Here is a 25,048-nt window from a genome sequence, read left to right on the forward strand (position 1 = left end):
CCATGGTCCTGTTTCTCTGGTCCCCTATGTGAAAATGTTAACATATCTTCTTAACATTCTTCTCATAGCTGCCTTCACCTCCTTGTTCTGCAGGCTGTAGATGAGGGGATTCAGCATGGGTGTGACTACACTGTACTGCAAGGAGAAGACCATCTCCAGGGGGGAACCTGAGGCTGGAAAAAGGTAGCTGAGGAAGCCTGAGCCATAGAACAAGATCACGGTAGTGAGGTGAGAAGAGCAGGTGGAGAAGGCCTTGCTTCTGCCCGAAGTAGAGCTGATGCTCAGAATGGTGGAGACAATGCGGGCATAGGAGGAAACAATCATAATGAAGGTGCCAAAGAAATGCAAGACAGAAGAGCAGAGCAGGAGTGTGAAATTGGTGGCGGTATCAGAGCAAGACAGAGGGAAGAGAGAAGACAGCTCACAGCTGAAGTGGGGAATAGTGTGGTCGTCACAGTAGTCTAAATTGACAGCCAGGAGGCTATTGATGAGAGCATCAACAAAGGCCAGGCCCCGGGAGCCCCACACCAGCCCCACACAGAGCTGGTTGCTCATCACCTGGCCATAGAGCAGAGGGGAGCTGATGGCTACATAGCGGTCATAGGCCATCACTGCCAACAGACAGGCCTCCGTGCCCCCGGTGGCAAACACAAAGAAGGCCTGAGCCAGGCAGCTCTCTACAAAGATGGTTTTACTTTCAGAAAGTAGATTCTCCAGCATCTTGGGAACTGTGACGGATGAGTGGCAGAGGTCCAGAAAAGACAGCTGTCTCAAAAAGAAGTACATGGGTGTGTGGAGGTGGGGATCAATCCTGATAACCAGCAGCATCACCAGATTCCCCATGAGGGTCAGGAGGTAAATCACCAGAAATAACACGAAGAGCAGAATCTGGGTCTGAGGGTCAGCAGAAAACCCAAGAAGGATAAACTCACTGAACATGCTGCGGTTTCCCATGGTGATAAAAAGATTTACCCTGGGAATCCAAGAAAGAGAAACATTAAAACTGCTTTTGTGCCTCCGGATTACCCCAGCGCATTAGCCCTCTTATTCATATACATCATTTCATAAATGTACTGGAAGCCATGATTACATACTTCTAGGCTAACTTCCGAATCATCATGCTAACTTTGATACTGGATGGCAGTCTACCACCCCCATATCAACTCCCTACGTTATTTTGTGGATCCTTGTCTTATGCCTCCAGAGGTTTCTTTTATTTTTAAGATGGGTATTAATGCAAAGAGCATTTTGTATACTTGATGGAAACAGAATTTATTGATGCAGCAGAATAGGATGTTAACAGTAGAAGTATAGTCTTTGAGAAAGGGAAAAGGAAAGAGATCCAGACAGCACAGGTAGAGTTTTGTCTATAGATAGAAGGAGGGGCCCTTTACTTTTTTGTAAATAGCATGAAAGGTCAAGAGAGTAAAGACTGAGCAGTTAGCTTAGAGGATTTTATGGCTGGAGTATGAAAGACTTTCTAACTGATTGCTGCAAAGCTTTTGAAGAATTGTGAGATGAGACCATGAGCAGAGTTTATCCATCTACCTATCTACCTATCTACGCTGTGTATATGGTATGTGTTTTTAGTTGAGTTGGCAGCGAGGGATTTTGATGAACCTATACCACACAACTCAGGTATATCAAGTCGAAGGCTAATTTAATAAGGACATACAGTAGGATAAACTTGCAATATATTTGCCCATTTGAAATTCTGAGACCACACTGAACAAGTATGCAAATGTCTCAGATATTTAACTGCTTAGATACTTGGTTTTAAATGGGGTTTGGTTTTTTTCCAGGCATATTAAAAGATAAAGAAAAAAGGAGAGGTAAGGAAGTGAATTAATCACAGAAACAAGGCTGGGCAAGGAATTAAATGGGGGGACATACAGAGGTTTATGATGAGGGCAAAAATCATAAAATAATTGGTTTGGGTTTGAAGAATTGCTTCTGTAGGGACACTTGGGTAAATGAGTTGTAAGAATTGGAGATAGTGGTTAGAGGGATGCTTGAAATTCAGATTTGTGGGTATAAGTATTGATAAGAAAGTGATGGCTGTTTTCATGGGAGCAGGGGCTAGGATAGGATAGAAGATTCAGTCTCTGGCACAGTAGAGAACAAAATCTAGAGTGCTGAGTTAGTTTGGTAAGGAATTTTTTTCCGTTTGGGTTTTTTTTGTTTCTTAATTTTATTCCATTTCCTTCATTGGAGGTCAGTTTTAAAATTTAAATAAAATATAATGAAAAAATACTTCAGTTTAACAAAATCACTTGAGTTATAACAGTGTGCTATTGGAGGAAGCACCTCTTTGCATTTGAAAAGAGAAGCTTGTTCCCTGAAACAAGGTAGTATCTGGTCACATATTCCATGCCTAGCATAAACTCCTTCTAATAGTTTTTAGAACCAGGCTCTGCTCCTGCCAATGCCTCAGGCAGTTCTGAAAGTCCATATGCCAACCCAACCTACATTTTCACACTCCAAGGCTTGTCTGTGTTCTCCAGCTTTGTTCTGACACCCTTGACTTGTAACCTTAGACTCAGGAAGTTCTACATATATACGTTCTAAATAGGTTCAACAATTCTATAATCCTGTCCAAATCTGGCACCTTCTGACTCAAGACAACTATGTACAGCTGATCACATAGAATTAGGTTTCTCTTCCCTTGACTGCTAACCACGCATTGGGTGGCTAAATTCAATTACCTGTCTGAATGACCAGTAGCACCAAGTGGTGGCAACAACACTTTGACATCCAGTGACACTTTATTCATATCCAGGGAAAATTATTCAGCTTGTGCAGCTAGTGTTGAGAATCCTGCCTTAGGGCAGAATTGGGAAGAATTCTATTGAAAATAGAATTCTATTAATATTTGTGGTGAACTATGCTGGCAATAAGGATGAATTATTTATGTCATTTTTCTTATATATTTATTTCTTTTTTGAGGAATAGAATATGAAAATAATCACTAAATTTTTCATATTTTGCTCATTAACTTAGATCTGATTATAGTGTCCACTTGGGCACCTTGTCAGCACATTATCTCCAGAGGATAAGGGCAAAGCAACTAGTAAAGAAATGAAATGTGAAATCCCTTTTGTCTGGTAAAGGGTACACATTACCCACTTGTGGAAGGGGAGGGACTACCATGCCTCTGTGAGGTGATTTCAGGGCAATACAAAGAAAAACCTCTTTTCCTATCTCCCACTTCCAAATATATCCCTACTTATTATCTCCAAAAGATTCAGGGAATTATGGAAAGAATTTAATCCTTGCAAAAAGGTGAAAGATGGGATGAGCATGCATAGTACATTTGCACACATAAAATTCAGTGATAGGAAGAAATGTTGTCCATGGGGCTTGCCTTCACATAAGCATTGCATCAGATTTCTTTTTAGGGAATTTGCAGAGTGTCAGAGGAATTCCCTTAAAATAAATAAAATAATAAAAACAATTCTTTTTTACTGTGGCTAATGCCCAGAGTGTCACCATTAGTGCTTTCTTTCTTTTGCTGTTTCTAAACATAAATTATTAAAAACTTTGGAAAGCATGACATAGTAGTTTTGTTGCCAGATATTAACATTATTAGATGGAGTGCATTCACTGCATCTGGTACAAAGGAAAAGCAGTTAAGAACTGGTCATTGCAAAATGAAATATGACTTTAATAATGTTGATCAGAAAGTATTAGCAAAGAATATTAGTAAGTATATGAACAAATAGGAAAAGGAGAAAGTGGCTCAGCGCATTATCAACTTGGGAAGACAAACCCGGTCATGAAGGAGCTTCAAGTCCTGGGTTTATGAAGAGGTGCCTGATATGAAGGGAAAAAACTCTAAAACCAGAGCTAAGCAGGTATTAGAGAGGGGTGTAGTGTATTTATAATCTTGCTCAGATTGTGCCATGATCCTGCCCTACAAGATTATTTTTAATTGTATATAAAGCAACTCCCTGAAGTTCATAAGACTGTGGTTGATGAGGAGGCCTTTTAAGGTGTAAAGAATAGTATATGCTCCTACCATCCTACCAATCCCTATCTGAGCTACTCAGATGGTGGACCCAGCTTCTCTAGGACAAAACACAGGCTTTCTGCCTCAGGTTCAGTAAGTACAGCAGAATGTTGCCAACATCCTGCAATTTAGAGACAAATCTATGTGTGGTATAACCCAGTTATGTCATTTACTATGTTTAACTTTTGTGATATTGTTTGATCTTTTAAATTATAATTTTCCATATGTAAACAGTAAACTTGGGGGAAATAATCTATTTTACATGTGAAGTGGCTGAATTAGCCTATACATGAGGAGCTGAAAATAGGATTGCTCATATATAGTCAATGTTACTGCAGACCAGAAAGAGTAAGAAGAAGAAGGGAGGAGGAGGAACCCCTTCAGGGGTATGCATGTTAGGAAGGAGATGATATAAAGTCATAATGCAGAAGGGCTGTCCCTAGATCTGGAGAGATTATTTACACTGGAGAACACTGAGGAGATAAGAGGCTTCAAAGGGAAGCTAAGTCTCTTGGGAAGCAAGAGGAGTGGAAGGGAGAATAGGGGGGAAGGAAGTACCTCAAAGAGTAGGTTAGGAGGAGATAAAGCACCAGAGGATTCAGTAGAACATGTCCATGCTCTTGGCTTCTCCTGGTGTTCTGGGTCCTGGAGCTTTGGGTCAGTAGATAGAGAGATCAAGGATCAAGTGATATTCATTAAATAATAAGATGTACTATAACTTCCCAACTCTGGGAATAGACATAATTTTCTTTCTAGAAGGCTGAGTGGTGGTGTGTGTGTGGAGGGGGGGGTAGGAAATACATTAGCTTAGGCTCAAAAGAATGTTACTTGCAGAGAAATTGTTCAGAATCATATTTGTACTCTTACCTCATCATGGCTTTGAAGAAAAAACAAGAAATGTCTTGAAAATTTCAAGTTCTTGATAAGTTGTGCTAATTTGTCTCATACTGTCTCAAGCTTGATCTGCATAAGTACACGAATGTTAGTTCACATGTTTTCCTCTAAATTTGGTGCTGATTGCATTATGTAGACAAATGATTCTGATATCTAGCCAAGCAAAAGAGCAGTTGGTTTAGGCTGGACTAAGGAACCCAGAGGACTGGCTCAGTAATCTATATTCCCAGTAGTTACAGCTTGAAGCTAAAGTCTAGACTCATTTGCTAAGAAGCTCGTACTTTTAAAAAGACATGTGGGATTTTTCTCATGTGTGACCTTTGCAACTTGTGAACTGAAGCAATCAACTTCAACTCGTAGTCTTCTGGGAACTGAAGAGAGGCAAGAAAGAAGGAAATTTGGAACCTGTGAAGACAGAAATTTCCCTTAGGAACACAGAGACCACATGGACCTTTGCAGAATTCACTTGAGATCTGAAATGAGCTAAACCAGAAAATCTTCTCACGTGTGTATGAGAAATTCAACTGGATTTCATGTTAATCAGTGTTACTATTAATCAAGTGAGGTCATTTTTTAAATTAGCATTTTATCATACAAGAAATACATTGTCATGATAAAGTGTACAAACAGAACATGTTTCAATAGCTTTTCTGTGATCTCTCCTGTTCTTACCTTACTTCATGGATCAGGGAGCCAATAGTGGGGAAGATACCTGGCCTAACTATACTCAGCAACTGGGAAAATATCCATAGGAACCAGAATGGTGCTGGACCCATGAAACACAGGAGCAGCAATGGCTTTTTTTTTTCTTTTACGGCCACACCTGCAGCATATGGAAGTTCCTGGACCAGGTATAGAATCAGAGCTGCAGCTGCAGGCCTATCCAACTGCCACAGCAACACTGGATCTGAGCCACATCGGTGACCTATGCCACAGATCACAGCTGAGCCAGGCCATGGATCAAACCTACATCCTCACAGAGACAAGTTGGGTCCATAACTCACTGAGCCACAGCAGGAAATCCAGCGTGACATTTTTTTTAATGTGCTGAATACAGTATTGAACACACATGATAGAATACTTTTAAGCTGTAGAAAGGAGTGGGAAAGCTATGTATTACTATGGAATGACCTCCAGTATACAAAGAAAGCAAAATGTAGAGCAGTCTGAATAATATGCTGATTCTGAGTAGCAAGCACATACCCATGTGTGTACAAGACACACAGTCTGCTTAATTTTCAAACAAGAAATATTGGAGGTATAAAATAAAAACAAAATGATTACATACAAGAGCATGGAGAAAATAAACAGGGCAGAGGAAACAAGGATGAAAGTGATACTGCTTTGAACGTAGTTTGTTATAAAATACTGACTTTTTTTGTCTTTTTTCTTTTGCCTTTTCTAGGGCCGCGCCCACGGCATATGGAGGTTCCCAGGCTAGGGGTCTAATTGGAGCTATAGCCACCGGCCTAGGCCAGAGCCACAGCAATGTGGGATCCGAGCTGTGTCTGCAACATACATCACAGCTCATGGCAACGCCAGATCCTTAACCCACTGAGAGAGGCCAGGGATCAAACCTGCAACCTTGTGGTTCCTAGTCGGATTCATTAACTACTGAGCCATGACAAGAACTCCAAGTATTGACTTCTGCTGCCCCAGTTATGGAAACTCTGAGCACTTAAATTTTATTCAGATGAATTCCAGCTAATAAATGCAGAAAGAATAGTAAAATCAGAAAATTATCATTTTGAAACTTCTAATGAAATAAGTGCTTCAGAGAATGATCATAAGTGATTTTTAAATATCTAAGCAAATTGTGGGAGGAAATAAATAAAATAGAGATTAAAAAATAGAGGAAAAAAATGGGAGTTTCTGTTGTGGTACAGTGGAAACAAATCTGACTAGTATTCATGAGGATGCAGGTTTGATACCTGGCCTTGCTCAGTGGGTTGGGGATCCAGCACTGCTGTGAGCTGTGGTGTATGTTGCAGATGTGGCTTGGATCCCACATGGCTGTGGCTGTGGCCCTAAAAAGCAAAAAAAAAAAAAAAAAAAGAGAGAGAGAGAAGTCAATAAAACCAAGAGCTAGTTCTTTGAAAGGGTAAACAAAATAAACAAACCTCTGTCCAAGCTACATTGTGTTGTCACTGCTACAGCTCTTGTTTGATCCCTGGCCCTGGAACTTCCACATGCTGTGGTTATGGCCAACCAGTAAAAGGAGAAATCTCAACTGATACCACAGAAATACAAAAATCCATAAGAAAATGCTATGAACAATTATATGCCAACCAACTGGACAATCTAGAAGAAATGAACAACTTCCTGGAAATATACAGCCCACAAAAACTGAATCCAAGAAGAAATTTGAACAGATCAATCACTAGAAATGAAATAGAAAATGTTAAAAAAAGAAAAAGAAAAAAACAGCCTCCTTACAAACGAAAGTCCAGAACCAGATGGCTTCACAGGCAAATTCTACCAAACATACAAAGAAGAACTTATACTCATCCTTCTCGAATCCTTCTAAAAGATCGAAGAGGGGAGAACACTTGCAAAGATATTCTATGAAGCCACTCTCACCCTAGTACCAAAACCTAGACAAAGATACCACCAAAAGAAAAATATAGTCCAATATCTTTGATAAATATAGATGCAAAAATTCTCAACAAAATTTTGGCCAACCGAATCCAATGACATAAAAAATATAATATACCATGATCAAGTGGGATTCATTCCTAGTTTACAAAAGTGGTTCAACATATGCAAATCAGTCAATGTAATGCACATTAACAAAAGAAAAGTCAAAAACCACATGATCATCTCAATAGATCCAGAAAAAGCATTTGACAAAAAAATCAACATCCATTCATGATAAAAACTCTTACCAAAGTGCATGTAGAGGGAACATATCTCAACATAACAAAAGCTATTTATGACAAACCCACAGCCAATACAATGCTCCTTGGAGAAAAGCCAAAAGCCTTCCTGCTAAAATCTGGAACAAGACAAAATGCCCATTCTACCAGTTCACTTTCAGAGTATTGAAAGTCCTAGCCACAGAAATCAGACAAGGGCAGAGCTTCCACAGTGCAGTGGTTATCATGTCTGCCTAACACAGCAATCAGACAAGAAAAATAAAAGAAACCCAAATTGGAAAGGAAGAGATAAAACTGTCACTATATGCAGATGATATTATACTATATATAAAAAGCCTAAGTACTCCAAACAAAAGCTACTACATCTGAACGATGATTTCAGCAAAGTAGCAGAATACAAAATTAAAATACAGAAGTTAGTTGCATTTCTGTATACTAACAATGAAATATCAGAAAGGGGATGTAAAAAAAATACTTTTTAAAATTCTATACCCAAAAAGAAAATACTTAGAAATAAACCTGACGAAGGAGGTAATAGACTTATATACTAAGAACTATGAAACATTAATAAAGGAAATTAAAGAGGATTCAAAGAAATGGAAAGATATCCCATGCCCTTAGGTTGGAAGAATTAGTATTGTTGTTGTTGTTGGCGTTTTTTTTTTTTTTTTTCCTTTTTAGGGTGGCACCTGTGGCATATGGAAGTTCCCAGGCTAGGGGTCAAATTGGAGCTGCAGCTGCTGGCTTGCACCACAGCCACAGCAATGCCAGATCCAAGATGCATCTGCAATCTACACTGCAGCTTGCAGCAATACCAGATCCTTAACCCAGGGATGGAACCCACATCCTCGTGGATACCAGACAGGTTCTTAACCTGCTGAGCTGCAACAGGAACTCCAAGAATTAGTATTGTTAAAATGACACTACTACACAAAGCAGTCTACAGATTTAATGTGATTCCTATCAAATTAACCATGACATCTTTCACAGAACTAGAAAAAGTAATCTAAAAATTAATATGGAACCATAAAAGACACAGAATTGCCAAAGCAATCCCAAGGGAAAAAAACAAGGCAGGAAGCATAACTCTCCCAAACTTCAGATAATACTACAACACTACAGTAATCACAACAGTGTGGTACTGGTACAAAAACAAACATGCAAATCAATGGAACAGAATGGAGGGCCAAGAAATAAATCCACACACCTATGGTCAATTCATCTTTGACAAAGGAAGCAAGAATATACAATGCTTCTTTCAGCATGTGGTGCTGGGAAAGTTGGCCAGTTGCATGTAAATTAATGAAATTAGAAAACACCCTCACACCATGCACAAAAAAAGGCTCAAAATGGCTTAAAGACTTAAACATAAGACATGACACCATAAAACTCCTAGAAGAGAACATTTGGAAAATAATCTCTGACATCAACTGTACAAATGTTTTATTAGGTCAGTCTTCCAAGGCAATAGAGTTAAAAACAAAAATGAACAAATGGCACCTAATCAAACTTAGAAGCTTTTACACAGCAAAGAAAAGACAACCTTTTCTTTGGGAGAAAATATTTGCAAATGATGCAACCAACAAGGGCTTAGTCGCCAAGATATACAAACAACGTATACAAGGCAACAACAGCAAAAACTAAAAACCCAATCCAAAAATAGACAGAAGACTTAAATACACATTTTTCCAAAGAAGATATACAGATGGCCAACAGGCACCTGAAAAGATGCTCAACATTGCTAATTATTAGAGAAATGCAAATGAAAACTACAATATGGTACCAACTCATACAAGTCAGAATGGCCAACATTGATAAGTCTATAAATGACAAATGCTGAAGAGAATGTAGAAAAAAGGGAACCTCCTACATTTTTGGTGGAAATGTAAGTTAGTGCAACCACTATAGAAAACAGTTTGGAGGTTCCACAGAAAAATAAAAATAGAATCTCATATGATCCAGCAATCCCACTCCTGGGTATATATCCAGACAAAACTGTAATTCAAAAAGACACATGCACCCCTATGTTCATAGCAGCATTAGTCACAATAGCCAAAGACATAGAAAGACTTAAATGTCCTTTGGCAGATGAATGGATTAAGAAGAGGTGGTACATATATACAATGGAATACTACTCAGCCATAAGAAAGAATGAAATAATCCCATTTGCAGCAACATGGATGCAACTAGAGATTATCATACTAAGTGAAGTAAGTCAGAAAGAGAATGATAAATACCATATGATATCACTTATATGTGGAATCTAAAATATGGCATGAATTAACTTATCTACAAAACAGAAACAGACTCAGATGTAGAGAACAAACTTGTGGCTGCCAAAGGGGAGGGGGAGTGAAGGGATTGACTGGGAGTTTGGGGTTAGTATATGCAAACTATTACATTTAAAATGGATAAGCAACAAGGTCCTACTGTATAGCACAGGGAACTATATCCCATTTCCTGGGATAGGCCACAAGGGAAAAGAACATAAAAAAGAATGTGAAGACTCCTGCTTTAGTAGCGAAGTAAACTTTTGGTAGCAGGTATTGACAGCCCTGATTCTCCTCTTTAGTAGGATTTCCTGAGTCCATGACCTTCTCTAGCATCTTATTCTGTTCTCAGGAATATTCCTTGTCCATTATCCTGCAAGGCCACATCTGAGCTGTTTTTAGCAGCTGCAGAACTTTAAATTTCACTGCCTGCTTTTTATTGATGCCTAGTGCTTCAATACCTGGAATTTTCTTTATGGATTGATCTAATACTGGTTTTTTTAAGGCAAGCTTCCTATCCCTATGTAGGTAAACATAGCTCTAAATTTTGAATAGACTTGATTTTAAATCTGAAGAGCCTTAATTTTATTAAAGGCAAGCATGTTTTGCATCACCTCCACCCACCCTTATTAGTTGGGCTGCCTCGAAGCCATCTGAATCAATGGGTTTAAGTGAGAAATTAACACTCAAAATCTTGTTTTGTCAGTAGTTTTTTGTCATATTGTATGGAAGGAATTTAGTCTTATCTCCTACTATGGCTGTTGCATCAAAACCAATACTTAGGAGGTTCCTCGTGGCGCAGTGGGTTAAACATCCTGGCATTGTCACTGCAGCAACTCAGCTTGCTGCTGTGGCATGGGTTTGATCCCTGGCCCAGGAACTTCCACACACTTCAGGCACAACCAAAACAACAACAAAACAAAAACAAACAAACAAAAACCCTCAATGCTTATAACTGTATCAGTTTCAGATACAGAAATCAACATTTCACTCCTGCAAGACTCTAAATTATACAACTCTCAGTTAATATAGATTAACTGCAGGCACAAATTAACTTGGTAAATTTCATTTCCTTCCATTTATGTTTGCAGGCAGGATTTCTAGCCAGAACATATTTTTTTATAGGACTTTGTTAAAATTTGCAGAAGGCAGTCAACCCCCAGAAATATCTTATATTTTTCTACTGTTTTCTCTAATGCTTGTCATCAGTCAGCATGTGGACTGCGCTTCAAGCTTCCATGGATGAAACTTTGATCAAATAATTTACTATAGCTTAACCAGGATGCTGTACTTTCTGGTCTGCAGTCTCAAAATATTTATTTCTTGTTGCTTAACTGCTTGTGCCAAACTGAAGACACATATTATACGTTTTGTTACACTCCCTGGAATAAATTTGTTATACGTTTGAGCACTCCCTGGAATCAAATTCTATATTACTTAGACTAAAATTCATTTACAAGTCTCTGAGACTCAAATGATAATAGCTTAAACAATATAGAATTTATTTTAGTTATGTTAAAGTCTAGACGTTGCAATTAATACAGGGTGGGTATGATGGCTCTACTGCCCCAAATCTTCAGCATCTCACCAATTCATATGTGTATTGATATGAATGACCCCCATTTCCAAAGTCATGTAGTGGACAACATGGGTATTCCAGCTTCTGCATTACAAATGCTGTCTAGCAACAATAAGGAGAAAGGAATAAGAAAATGGAAAAGAGCAATAGACAGCACTCTTTCAAGGATGACTCCTTGAAACTTTCAGTGTACCTCACTAGTATGATTTTAAATACATTGTCACACATAGCTCCAAGAAAGACTGGCTAAAGAATTATTCCGCATAAACACCTGTGCCTAGATAAAGAACTTTAATAATTCTGTGATGAGGCAAAAAAGGATAACAGATATTTGGCAACAACAAGCAATTTCTACCACATACAGTGCATACTGTTAATATAAAATGCAAAAAGATAACCAGAAGACCATAGAATAATATCTATTATTAATATTATGCAAAAATTCTGAGTAAACTATTAGCAAAAGGAACATAGCAATGTACCAAATTAAAATTCAATAAGACTAAACAAGGATTAATACCAAAATGTAAGGATGGTTCAATATCAGTAAGTCTACTACCAAAAACATTACATTGATGAAGACAGCCTTAATCTTTAGATGAGGTTCTTCCTGCCTGATGAACTCCCTTTATCTCCCTTTTCTTAGACATTTTACTTTAGAAGACTTGTCATTAAGAATCACTTCTCTATCCCTTTGAGATGTGAATCTTTTGAAAGGTGTCCTGCTAATTTTACAACCCAGGAATGTCTTTCTGAAAGACCTGGAAACCATCTCTGAAATGCAGTCATCAAGAAAGACAAGCTCAATAAAACTTTTAAAAGTGAAAAAAAGAAAAAGAAAGAAAGATAAGCAACTATTTCCCCATTCCTGTGGGAGGGAGGAGCCTGACTTCTAAAGGTGTAAATCAATTTCCTTCATGAAGATACAAAAAAGTTTACTTTTCCCTTGGGTAAAGCCAAAGGAAGAACAGATGGCCTAGGATCTCCCCCTCACCCCAGTTCTTAAAATCCTACCGCCTTTTGTTTCAGTGGAGCTGAGTTCAGACTCAGTTCTGGTCTCTATTCCCTATTGCAATGGCCTTCAATACAGCCTTCTTTGCTTCTGTATTTTATTTAGTGCAATTTTTGCTTTGACAACAGTAAGTATCAAAGAAGTAACATTGTGTGGCATTCAGATGCTGAAATGTAATTTGTAAAGTTTAGCATCTATTGCTAATAAATAGGGATAGAAAGAAACTACTAAAATAAAATAAATTATAAATAACAACTACAGGAGGTTATTATTGCAAATGTTAAACACTAAAAAAAAAAAAACAGTTAAATTCAAGAATAGGCCAGGGATGCTCATTGATACAATTATTAAATATTATTTTAGAAGTTTTCACAAAATACAAACAGAGAAATGAAATTACTATATGGATATTGAAAAAGAAGCCTATAAAGTATCTCTTGTTTTCCTTTTGGTTATATAATTGCATATCTAGAAACTTAAGCAATTATAGTAAAAGGAAAACACAGAGTTAATAAGATTTTGGAACTGTGGCTTATTGCATCATCTGGGTTCAGCTGCAATCACAGAAAGAAATTTGATACAGGAATGAGGGCTTACAAATATCATCAAGAAGGGCTAGAGGAGCAGGCATAAGGATGATCTCCTAGTTAACAATGCACCCATCCTTTAGAACCTCTCCTTTGCCATATAGGAAAAGCTGCTGCCACTGATGCAGACAGTCAAGGAATCTGGGGTCTAATTTGGAGCTGTAGCCACTGGCCTATGCCACAGCTACAGCAATGCCAGATCCAAGCCATGTCTGCTATCTACACCACAGCTCATGGCAACACTGGATCCTTAACCCACTGTGCAAGGCCAGGGATCAAACCTGCAATCTCATGGTGCCTAGTCAGATTCGTTTCTGCTGCACCACCACGGGAACCCCCCCCCCCCCCAGTGCTCATCTTGAGATCACCCCAGAGCACTGAAACCTGGAAGGGAACCTAAGTAAGTGCTCACAGTAGTCAGGGGTGAGGCCTGTACTGTATGATGTCAGGGCCAGCACACACACATAAAATCCATTCCTCTTGGGCACCAACAAACATCGTTCAACCAATTAGAGCCAGAGATTCCAAAAATTGTAGAGAAATCCCAACTTTGGGTCAAGGCAATATTTTGTATAGAAATGACCACTGTGATAAAAGTCAGTGCTAGAGGTTTGATTTTATAGCAAGCTTTTTTTTTTCTTTAAAGTTATTTAGGGATTCACAGAGCAATCCTTTTCAAGTAAAATTAAGGAGTGATATGAGCAAGATGGTGGACTAGAATGTCCCAGGCCACATACTCCCAAAGAAAAACCAATTTAACAACCGTGTATGGACAAAAATACCTTTATGAAAGATCTGGAATCCAAGTAAGAGGTTATAGGACACTGGTGGAACAAAGAAATGAGAAAAGATACATTTGAAAGGGCAAGGAATAAAAAGTTTCATTTTACCCATGTCAAGCCTCTCACCAACTCAGCACAGAGAAGGCACAAAAGACACCTTTGATTATGAGTTCTTCTAGGAGGGAAAGAGAGCAAGTATACTTGTTGATACTAGCACTAGGTTTACCTGCCAATGGATCCCAGCACCAGGCCTGTTTACTAATGTTTCCTGAAACCGGGTCAAACCACAACCCCCTAGAGCAGGCCTGCCTGTGGACTCTGGCATCAAGCCTACCCACCTACAGACTTTAGCACTGGGCAAGCCCATCTTCAGATGTGGCACCAAGCCTACCTGCTCATGAAGCCTAGCAAACAGAATAAAAATGTGTACATTGTATATAGTTTTTAAACAAACAGATATATATATATATATATATACACACACAGAAGTTTGAGCATGACTATATACCCAGAGAAAGTAAGATATAGATGTAGATATAGATATATACACTCTGTGGTTAACATGGGTTACCTTGAGTGGGGAATAAATATGAAAAAACGTGGAAATATTGGCAAGCCAAAAAAAATCACCAACAAATAAATTGTATGATGGGACCCCATTTAGATGTTTTTGAAAAATGATGTCTGAATAAATCAATATAAGTATGTAAAACTGGGGGACAGGATTAAGATGGTGGAGTACAAGGACTGGAGTGCACCTTCTCTCATGAAAACAACAAAATTACAATCAACTTCTGAACAACCTTCCACAAAATAGACTGGAAACTACTAAAAAAGATATCCTACTCCAAAAAACAAAGAGGAGGCCACATCAAGATGGTAGAAGGGGAGATTACATGATATAAGCAACCCCATACCTCCCAGGTGGGTTTCCAACAGACTGGAAAGTAACTACATCACAGAATCACAGAAGCTTCTCCACAGGAGTGAGAGCTCTGAGCCCCACGTCAGGTTCCCAAGCCTGGGGATCTGGCATTGGGAAAAAAAGCCTCTGGAGATTTAGCGTTGAAGGCCATTGTGGCTTGTATGCAGGAGTGCCACAGGACTAGGGGAAACAGAGACTCCACGATTGAAAGGCACACATAGGCTCTTGTTTGTTATGGGTCCCAGGGCAAAGTAGAGACTTCATAGGAATCTGGGTCAGACCTTCCTGTGTTTTTTGGAGGATCTCCTAGGAAAACTGGGTGACTGTGGCTCATTGAGGAGGAAGGACATTGGAGGGAAAGTTCTCAGGAATAATCATCACATGACCTCCTCTATAAGTGGACATTTTTAGAAAAATCTGGCCCCACCCATCAGGGCTGAGAAGCCCCAGGTCAAAAAACAAACCAGGTGGGAACATAGCCCCATCCAACAGCAAACAAGTAGCCTAAGGAACACCCAGGCAGAGAGCACCTCTAATAATACCCAGAGACAAAGCCCCACCCATGAGAGGGATAGGAATCGGCTCTATCTACCAGTGGGCAGGCAATAGTCCCTTCCATCAGGAAGCCTGCAGCAAGCCCTCATACCAACTTCAGCAACGAGGGCAGACATCAGAAACAAGAGAGGCTACAAGCCTACTGTCTGCAAAAAGGAGACTATACTAAAAACCTATTATGAAATGAAAAGGCAGAGAATAATGACTCAGATAAAGGAAAAAGAATAAAACACAGAAAAATAGCTAAGTGATCTGGAGGTTGCCAACCTCCATGAAAAAGACTTTAAACTAATGATAATAAAGAGAAATCAAGATCTTGGAAATATACTGGAGGCAAAGATTGATAAATTATAAGAAACACTGAATAAAGAAATAGAAGATATAAAGATTAAGCAAGCAGAGAGGTAAAACACAATAACTGAAATAAAAAAATCACTAGAAGGAACCAACAGCAATATACAAGTGGCAGAAAAACAAATAAGTGAGGTGGAAGACAGACTGGTAGAAATCACTGACAGAGAACAGAAAAGAGAAAAAAGATTGAAAATAAGTGAAGACAGTCTAAGAGAACTCTGGGACAACTTTAAATGCACCAACATCCATATTATAGGGGTGCCAGAAGGATAAGAGAGAGAGAGAACCAGAGAAAATATTTGAAGATATAATAGCCAAAAAATTACTTAACATGGGGAATGAATTACTCAAATCCAGGAAGCACAACGAGTACCATATAAAATAAACTCAAGGAGGAATACCATAAGACACATTAATTGATCTGAACAAAATTAAAGACAAAGTGAAAATAATGAAAGCAGCTAAGGAAAAGAGACAAATAACCTTTTATACAATGGAACCCCAGTAAGGTTATCAGCAGATGTTTTCAGCAAAACCCCTGCAGGCCAGAAGAGAGTGGCACAAGATACTTAAAGTGATGAAAAAAACCTCCAGCCAAGATTACTTTACCTAGCAAGGCTCTCATTCAGATTTATAGGAGAAATTGAAAGCTTTACAGACAAGCAAAAGCTAAGAGAATTCAGCACCACTAAACCAGATTCACAACAAATACAAAAGGAACTTCCCTAGGTGGAAAATAAAAGGCCACAACTGGAAACAAAAGCATTATACATGACAAGGCTCACCAGTAAAGTCATACACATAGTAAAGGTAGGAAATCATCCACACACAAATATGCTATCAAAACCGGAAATCATGGGAAGAGAAGGATACAAATTCAGGGTACTGGAAACACATTTGCAATTAAGACACCAACAACTTAAAAACAATCTCATATATACATTCCTGTATCAAAACTTAATGATAACTGCAAACCAAAAATCTACAATAGATACACACACAAATAAGAAAAAGCAACCCAAACACAACAGTAAAGATAGTCATCAAACCACAAGAGAAGGGAAGAAAAGAAGACCATCAAAAACAAATCCAAAACAATTAAATGGCAATAACATACATATCAATAATTACCTTAAATGTTAATGGACTAAATGCCCCAACCAAAAGACATAAAATGGCTGAATGGATGCAAAAACAAAACGTGTATATATGTTGTCTTCAAGAGACCGACTTCAGTTCTAGGGAAATATACTAAGTGAAAGTGAGAGGATGGAAGAAAATATTCCATGCAAATGGAAATTAAAAGAAAGCTGGAGTAGCAATACTCATATCAGACAAAATAGACCTTAAAATAAAGAATATTTTAAGAGACAAAGAATGACATTATATAATGATCAAAGGATCAATCCAAGAAGAATACATAACAATTGTAAATATATATGCAGGCAACACAAGATCACCTCAATATACAAGGCAACTGCTAACAACCTTAAAAGGAGAAATTTACAACTGCTAACAACCTTAAAAGGAGAAATTTACAATAATGCAATAACAGTAGGGGACTTTAACACCCCACTTACAGCAATGGATAGATCATCCAGACAGAAAATCAACAGGCCTTAAATGATAACTAGACCAAATAGACTTAACTGATATCTATACAACTTTTCACCACAAATCAGCAGAATATACTTTCTCCTCAAGTGCACATGGAACATTCTTCAGGATAGATCACATCTTGGGCCATAGATCAAGACTTGGTAAATTTTTAAAAATTGAAATTACCTCAAGCATTTTCTCTGATCACAATGGTATGAGACTAGAAATCAACTACGAGGAAAAAAAAACAGCAAAAAACACAAACTCGTGGAAACTAAACAATATGCTACTAAACAACGAATGGATCACTGAAGAAATCAAAGAGGTAATTAAAAAATACCGAGAGGCAAATGACAATGAAGATACAACAATCCCAAACCTATGGGATTCAGCAAAGGCATTTTAGCAGGAAAGTTTATAGAAATACAAGCCTACCTCAGGAAACAAGAAAAATATCAAATAAACAACCTAACTTTATACCTAAGGAAACTAGAGGAAGAATAAGAGACAAAACCTAAAAGTAGCAGAAGGAAAGAAATCATCAAAATTGGAGCAGAAATAAATGAAATAGAAACAAAGAAAACCATAGAAAAGATCAGTGAAACTAAAAGTTGGTTCTTTGAAAACATCAACAAAATTAATAAACCCTTAGCCAGACTCAAGAAAAAAATCAGAGAGGACTTAAATCAGTAAAATTAGAAATGAAAAAGGAGAAGTAACAACAGAAATATAGATCAGTGAAACAGGATAGAAAGTCCAGAATTAAACCCACACACCTATGGTCAATTGATCTATGACAAAGGAGACAAGAAAATACATGGGAGAAAAGAGTCCGTTCGATAAGTGGTACTGGTTCAACTGGATAGCTACATGTAAAAGAATGAAATTAGAATACTCCCTAATGCTATACATAAAAATAAACTCAAAATGGATTAAAGACCTAAATATACAACCAGATACTGTAAAACTCTTAAGAGTAAGGACAACACCCTCTACGCAAACCACAGCACTATCTTCTCAGATCTACCGCCTAGAGTAATGACAATAAAACAAAAATAAATAAATGGCACTAATTAAACATAAAAGTTTTTACACAGCAAAGGAAACCCCAAACCAAATGAAAAGACAACCCACAGAATGGGAGAAAATATCTGCAAATGAAGTGACTGACAAGGCCTTAATCACCAAAATATATAAACACCTCCTGCAGCTCAATACCAAAAAAACTCACAAACAACCCCATAAAAAAGTGGGCAAGGAGATCTAAACAGACAATTCTCCAAAGAAGACATACAGATGACTAAAAAACACATGAAAAGATGCTCAACATCACTCATTATTAGAGAAATGCAAATCAAAACTACTATGACGTACCACCTTACACCAGCCAGAATGGCCACCATCAAAAAGTCTACAAACAATAAATGCTAGAAAAGGTGTGGAGAAAAGGGAAACCTCTTACACTGTTGGTGGGAATGTAAATTGGTGCAACCACTATGGAAAACAATATGGAAATTCCTCAAAAAACTAAAAATAGAGTTACCATATGATCCAGCAATTCCACTCCTGGGCATCTACCCAGAGAAAACCATGACTTGAAAAGATATATGTACCCCAATTTTCACTGCAACACTATATACAATAGCCAAGACATGGAAGAACCTAAATGTCCACTGACAGAGGATTGGATAAAGAAGATGTGGTACATATACACAATGGAATATTAGCTGTAAAAGGAATGAAATAATGTCATCTGCAGCAACATGGATGGACCTAGAAATTATTATGCTAAGTGAAGTTAGACAGTGAGACACAAACATTATCGGCTATCACTTATATGTGGAATCTTAAAAAAGGATACAATGAACTTATTTTCACAAAAGAAACAGACTCACAGACTTTGGAAAACTTATGGTTACCAAAGGAGACAGATTGGGAGGGAGGGATGGGCTGGGGTTTGGGGATGGAACGTTCTAAATTACATTGTGATAATGGTTGTGCAATTATAAATATAAAATTCACTTAAAAAAGATATGTAAATATGGTTCAAAAAACACTATATAGATATTAAATTTACTCTCCATAGTTAAGAAAAAATAAAATTTATTCCCAGAAATATTCTCTAGATTATTAGAGATTAAAAATTCATCTTTAACTGTATTTTTTCAATGTAATCCATTCCCTTCTAATTCAGATCTCACCTTTTAGGCCATGTTGATTTTGAATCCTGGACCTAAACAGGGCAACATGGAAGCACACGGGACTCACAGAGTAACTAGCTTTTATCTATTAGTAAGTCACAGTATGCTGAGACACAAGAAACATGGTGATTTTAGACAGGCTAAAGGTTCATTGTTCTCCAAGTCCTCAAAATTCTTCATGATATCACTATTCTACTATTCCATGATGCTGAGGTGATATAATTTCCTGGTCAACATCCATTTCTCCCATACGCAAACTGCTGTGCTAGTGAAATGACTGAATTTAAGTCTCTTCGATGGACTTCTACTTAGCCATAAAAAAGAAAAAAAATTTGCCATTTGTAGCAGCATGGATGGATTTGGAAGGCATTATGCTAAGTGAAATAAGTTGGATGAAGACAAATACTGTATGATATCACTTATATGAGGAATCTACAAAAATACCACAAATTTGTCAATATAGCAAAAGAGAAGCAATCTCAGATGTAGAGAACAAACTAGTGCTTACTAGTGGGTAGGGGAGAAGGGGAAATAGAAGGGTGAGGACTGGGAGGTACCAATTAATGGGTATAAGATAGGCTTAAGGATGTATTGTACAACATGGGGAATATAGCTAATATTTTGTAATAACTGCAAATGGAAAGCAACTTTAAAATTATATAAAATAAAAAAAATCGCAAGTTAAGAAATGAAACAATTATCTTGAAACAGATGACCCTGTGGTATTGGCATTCCTGTTTTTCTTGTACTTGCTTCATTTTACCAACTTTTCCTTGTTGAAAGGCTTAGCACGGTATCCATGGTATCAGGTACTGGGTCTTAAAATAGGAGTGGCAATTACATATCATTAGCAGTAACGATGAACTGCTGACTCACTTCACTGTGCACCTCTTACCACAACCACGAATTCTGCATATCCTCACGTCCTTGAGTGTTGTTGCCTACAAATCAATCTAGTTCCAATTTCAAAACCAACCAGTTATCTTTGAAAGAAACAGAAACTGACTATAGATAACCTGATTGAAGGGAGAAAATAAGTCTTTGGGGGCTGGGGGAAGGATAGTTCACAAAATAGAAGAGAAAGGGAAGCATAGTGATTGCTGTATTTTCCCAAATCTTAACCAAATATCTAATTCTAAATACTTGGCATTTCACCAAAGTTCTGTTGCTTGAACTTCACCATTGATACCCATAATAGTTACCATGCTTTGGTTGTACGCAAGTGAATCCAATAGTAAATATCATTATAGAAAAGACTTGAGAGCCTCAAAGATTTAATGGAAGGGCCACGTCAGTGCTTGAGAATGTGTGCTTGATTCAAATTGCATGCGGTTAAAATTCCAGCTCCACCATTTCCTTGATGTTAATCACTGGACAGGTGTACAGACACCCAGAGTCTCATTTCCTCATCAGTAAATGAAAACTAATAATAACTCTGTCTCATATCTGTTGAGATAATTAAGCAGGAAAATAAAACTTCGGAACTACATTCATTTTCTATTGATGCCGTAACAAACGACCACAAACTTAATGGCTTCCAATGACAACAAATATATTTTCTGACAGTTTTTTAGGTCAGAAATATGATTTTATGGGTGGGTTCAACCAATTTTACTACTCTGGGTCATCACACAAGGCCAAAAATCAAGTCAGCAGGCCTTACCTGCAGGATTTGGGGAAGATGCTGTTCAGGTTGAAGGCCAAATTCGGTTCCATGAATTCTATGCCCCAAGGTTCCTATTTCTTTGCTGGTGGTGGTTCTCAGCTTCTGCAGGCCACTCACACTCTCTGGCTCATGGACCCATGCCAGCAATGATGGGTTGAGTCTTCCTCATGCTTATATTATCTCTGACCTTCCCCCTTCTGCCTCATCATTCCTGCCTACAGCTGGAGAAGTTTCCCTGCTTTTAAGGAGTCCTGTGATTACATTGAGCCCACCTGGAAAACCTATGCTACTCTTCCTCTTTTAAGGTCTATTTGCCTTCTTCCTCTGCCTGGTCCCTTTTGCCACAGAACAAATTCACAAGTTCCATTATATCTATTAAAAATATGACCTCAGAAAGGACAATGGCCAGGAGAACAGAGTTTCACAGTCTCTTCAGGAACTATAGTCAGATTGCTTTTCTTCTGAATGCTCTTCTTCTTGTTCCTACTCCATATTTGAATTTTCTAGAGAAACGATTCTAAATAACCTCACCTGGGTCTTTGTTTCACTCCTGGCCTCAATAAACTGTCAAGAGAAAGGGGTATAATGGTTACCCCTGAGGTATAGAATCATCTCACCATATGATGTAAATTTGAGAGAATCAGTTTTCCTAGGGATCTGGAGCATAATTATCTGAAGAAGTGTGAAGAAATAATGAGCTATAATGGCAACAGCTATCCACAAAATGATCCCTTGAAAAAAGAGGATTATCTGAATCATTTCTCCTTTTCTGAATAAGAATCTGAACCTACCTAAAATAAGAGTTTTCTGTCCTTTTCAGAAGCATTTCCAAGAAAGTAAATACCACTATGTTCCCGGTAACATCTGTCATCATGGGAAATCAAGAAACTCTCCTTAAAGTCCATTGTCTAATCATGTAGCATAATCAGTTTTTCTCTTTTATTATCACTTTGTGTCCCCTAAAAGAGAGAATGAAAATATTTTCTAAACATTCTTCCCATAGCTGCCTTCACCTCCTTGTTCTGCAGGCTGTAGATGAGGGGATTCAGCATGGGTGTGACTACACTGTACTGCAAGGAGAAGACCATCTCCAGGGGGGAACCTGAGGCTGGAAAAAGGTAGCTGAGGAAGCCTGAGCCATAGAACAAGATCACGGTAGTGAGGTGAGAAGAGCAGGTGGAGAAGGCCTTGCTTCTGCCCGAAGTAGAGCTGATGCTCAGAATGGTGGAGACAATGCGGGCATAGGAGGAAACAATCATAATGAAGGTGCCAAAGAAATGCAAGACAGAAGAGCAGAGCAGGAGTGTGAAATTGGTGGCGGTATCAGAGCAAGACAGAGGGAAGAGAGAAGACAGCTCACAGCTGAAGTGGGGAATAGTGTGGTCGTCACAGTAGTCTAAATTGACAGCCAGGAGGATATTGATGAGAGCATCAACAAAGGCCAGGCCCCAGGAGCCCCACACCAGCCCCACACAGAGCTGGTTGCTCATCACCTGGCCATAGAGCAGAGGGGAGCTGATGGCTACATAGCGGTCATAGGCCATCACTGCCAACAGACAGGCTTCCGTGCCCCCGGTGGCAAACACAAAGAAGGCCTGAGCCAGGCAGCTCTCTACAAAGATGGTTTTACTTTCAGAAAGTAGATTCTCCAGCATCTTGGGAACTGTGACGGATGAGTGGCAGAGGTCCAGAAAAGACAGCTGTCTCAAAAAGAAGTACATGGGTGTGTGGAGGTGAAAATCAGCCCTAATCATCAGCATCATCAAGAAATTTCCCATCAGAGTGAGGAGGTAAATCAGAAGGAACAGCATGAAGAGTACAGCCTGAATATAGGGGTCAACAGACAGTCCAAGGAGTACAAACTCACTGATAGCACTGTAGTTTTTCATTGCTATATAGAGAAGTGTTCTCTCTGGAAAACAAAAAAGTAAGATCCATCAAAAGCCCTTTAATGTCTCTCAGTTACCTCAGCACCTAGGTCTCATTCTGCATAAATATTTTTTCACTATTGTCCCACAATCCATATTCAGATATTTAAAAGTTCACTTCCTGGTTCATCATACCACTGATATTTTAAATCAACCATATTATTATTTTTGATTAAAATCTTTTGGGGTGCTAGAGTATTTTTGAGTGGTCCAGAGTGATACTTTTCAAAAGAAAAGTTTTCTGACATGAGAGGAGGGTGGAGAAAAAAATTTCAGGAGTGAATTACTTGAAGAATGGAGAGAGCATATTAAATCTAGATGCAAAGGACTTAAGTAGGCCTAGAGGTACTTTGTCTATTCTATGTCAAGAATGCAAGAAATTAAGGGAATTTCTATTTAATTGCTTCCATTTGTCTTCAATAAAGTGTAAATGAGTTTATTGGTCATGCATGTGTATGTATATGAGCATGTCCATATGCACACAAGAAATTATAAAGGCATTGATAATGATAGAATTAAGTGTGCAACCATGGAAATAGAGGCCAAGGTGAAGTGTAAGAAGCCATTAGTGAATAGGCAGACAATAAGACATGAAATAATGCAAAGACTGGATATGGAATTAGATTGCTTTGGATTTTTCTTGTTTTAAATTTAATTTTATTTAATCGCATGTTTTCATTTAATTTTGAAATTTATTAATACAATTATAATAAATTAAAAAAAAACCCTGGTAGCCTAGATTAACATGCTCAGGAGTATTTTTAATTAGGATTTTCTAGGCAATGCTGTGACTACAATGAGTTGTGAGAAGCTGTTCCCTGTAACAGCTGTTCCCTGAAAAATTCTCTGGGTAGATACACCCTAAAAACATATATATCCACCAAAAGATGTAGTCATCACACCTGTTTAAGCCATGACAGCAAGGTTTAATGTTCCCCATAGTTACATAAACTCTATCCTCATACTTTAATACTTGTATATATATTCCCATACTGTCTTGATATTCTAGACTTCACCTGGGTCTCAATATAGCTATTCAATCCTCTTGCCTCAATCTAGAGGCCTCTCCTGGGCTTTTATGTCCTAGTTCAACACTGGTTCATTTAGTTCATCATTGAAGACCCAGAAACCTATCCTTTTATCCATTCATTGACTAAATAGCTGAATGACCCAGCTCAGGTGAGGAACATAATCCAATTACCTGAATTCTCAGTTAGTGGTACACTGGTTTGCGGCAACAGTATTTTCAGACCCAGTAAATGATAAAACTGCTTAGCTGCTGAAGTCAACACTGAGAATACTGCTATAGGGAAGAAACATAAAATCATATTAAAATTAACACTTATGATGGATACAATATTAACAATGTAAAATGATAAATTGTAGATAGTATCTGGACATTTATTTACAGTAATCCAGCATCAGGATAAAGGAGCTAACTTATTAAATTCTACCTCTTTCACTCTTTGTCTATAGCAACACTGTGGATGAGGGTTCCCAGTGCTCATCATTTTTTTTTGTCTTTTTTAGGGCTGCACCTGCAGCACATGGAGGTTCCCAGGCTAGGGGTAACATCAGAGCTGTAGCTGCCAGCCTACACCACACCACAGCAATGCCAGATCCAAGCCATGTCTGCTATCTACACCACAGCTCACGGCAACACTGGATCCTTAACCCACTGTGCAAGGCCAGGGATCAAACCTGCAATCTCATGGTGCCTAGTCAGATTCATTTCTGCTGCACTACGACCAGGAACTCCCCCAGTGCTCATCTTGAGATCACCCCAGAGCACTGAAACCTGGAAGGGAACC

The 25,048-nt window shown here is 38.3% G+C and overlaps 2 protein-coding genes across 2 annotated transcripts; both read right to left on the reverse strand.

Moving 5' to 3' along the window:
- Positions 1-24: 24 nt before the first annotated feature.
- Positions 25-954, reverse strand: LOC125130442 (olfactory receptor 8S1-like). Its single transcript, XM_047785780.1, has one exon. The coding sequence runs from the start codon at positions 952-954 to the stop codon at positions 25-27; it is 930 nt and encodes a 309-aa protein (XP_047641736.1).
- Positions 955-22,268: 21,314 nt separating this feature from the next.
- LOC125130443 (olfactory receptor 8S1-like) lies at positions 22,269-23,198 on the reverse strand. Its single transcript, XM_047785781.1, has one exon. The coding sequence runs from the start codon at positions 23,196-23,198 to the stop codon at positions 22,269-22,271; it is 930 nt and encodes a 309-aa protein (XP_047641737.1).
- Positions 23,199-25,048: the final 1,850 nt, after the last annotated feature.

Source organism: Phacochoerus africanus, chromosome 7 (genome assembly GCF_016906955.1).
Source record: "Phacochoerus africanus isolate WHEZ1 chromosome 7, ROS_Pafr_v1, whole genome shotgun sequence".
Lineage (NCBI taxonomy): Eukaryota > Metazoa > Chordata > Mammalia > Artiodactyla > Suidae > Phacochoerus > Phacochoerus africanus.

What these genes read in the sequence shown, in the direction of transcription:
- LOC125130442 (XM_047785780.1), bottom strand. Translation starts at nt 954, where the DNA reads ATGGGAAACCGCAGCATGTTCAGTGAGTTTATCCTTCTTGGGTTTTCT.
- LOC125130443 (XM_047785781.1), bottom strand. Translation starts at nt 23,198, where the DNA reads ATGAAAAACTACAGTGCTATCAGTGAGTTTGTACTCCTTGGACTGTCT.